The 1,235-nt window shown below is 46.3% G+C and overlaps 1 protein-coding gene across 2 annotated transcripts in view; it reads right to left on the minus strand.

Moving 5' to 3' along the window:
• The window catches only part of LOC103745772 (set1/Ash2 histone methyltransferase complex subunit ASH2), a gene marked incomplete at its 5' end in the record, with an annotated part of 7,112 nt that extends 6,554 nt beyond the window's left edge, over positions 1-558 (minus strand). For both annotated transcript variants that reach the window (XM_017801854.1, XM_017801853.1), the window contains 1 exon segment: positions 463-558. In XM_017801854.1, the coding sequence (XP_017657343.1) occupies positions 463-558 (96 nt within the window).
• Between the last annotated feature and the right edge of the window lie 677 nt (positions 559-1,235).

The following is a 1,235-nucleotide window of genomic DNA, read 5'->3' on the forward strand; positions in this document are numbered from 1 at the left end:
GCTGAACCACCTTACGAGCCCTACCTTATTTTTTGAGACTGGATCTCTCACTGAACCTGGAGCTCACCATTTTAGCAAGACCCTAGGATGTACCTGTCTCTCCTGGGCTCACAGATGTGAGCTGCTACTCCCAGCTTTAACTGGGCACTAGGGACACTCGCTTAGGTTCGAATACTCACAACAAGGACTTTACCTACTGAGTCAGCCCCCTAACCTCCTTTTTGGGGAGTGGGTTTTGAAGACAAGGCCTTGCACAGCCCAGGCTGGCCTTGAGGACTCATCATCCTTCTGCCTCCCCCTCCTGAGTACACTGTCACGAATCACCACCAGTGCTGGGGTCTGAACCCAGGATTTTGTGCAGGTTGGGAAACGCTCTAAGTTACCCCTCTAGCCTAATGGAAACAAAATTTGATTCACTATCCCATAGGGCTTCAGATCAAAGGGAACAAGACAATTACGCACCTGATCCAAAAGTCCAAACTTGGGGTAATCTTCTTCTGGGTCTTTGCTTCCTGGATCGGGATGTTCCTTTACCAAGAATACATCTCTTTCCTTACTCTAAAAGGAAACCACATTTTGGTATTAATGTAAATTTTTTACGTAGAAGTACAGAACAGATAGATGTTCAGTCACCAACTCCAAATGTCAATTCCTAATTGGAATTCCAAAAGACCCAAGGTTTCCCTTTATTAGAAAGTTACTATAAAATTCAAAACAAAGAGACACTTAAAGAGAGCCAGTGCTAGGCTGGGCATATAGCTTAGTTGGGACAGCTCTTGCATAGCATGCATTAAGGTTTGGTCCCCAGCACTGCAGAGAAGAAAAAAAGAAAACAAACAACAGCTTCTATACCCCCCTCACCCCCATCCCCAAACCAGGCATGGTGGCATCCAGCTATAATCCTGGCACTGTAGAGGTGGAGGATCAGAAGTTCAAGGTTGTCCTTGGATGCATACTGAGCTTAAGGCCAGCCTGGGCTACATGACCTGCTTCCCGCTAGCTCTCCATCCTACACCAAGGTAAGCAGGGCTGACAGCTTACTGCTGACTGCTCCCAGGTGCTCTCACTGCTTCTAAAATCAATGTTCAGAACAAGATTTCATTTTATTTAATCAAAGAAAAAATGGTCTCCAAGTTCAATATAAAATTAAATTTACGCAGGCGGGGTGGCGCAGGCCTGTAATCCCAGCACTTGGGAGGCAGAAGCAGGTGGATCTCTGTGAGTTTGAGGCCAGC

The sequence above is a fragment of the Nannospalax galili genome, unplaced genomic scaffold (assembly GCF_000622305.1).
Source record: "Nannospalax galili isolate Female #2095 unplaced genomic scaffold, S.galili_v1.0 scaffold924, whole genome shotgun sequence".
NCBI lineage: Eukaryota > Metazoa > Chordata > Mammalia > Rodentia > Spalacidae > Nannospalax > Nannospalax galili.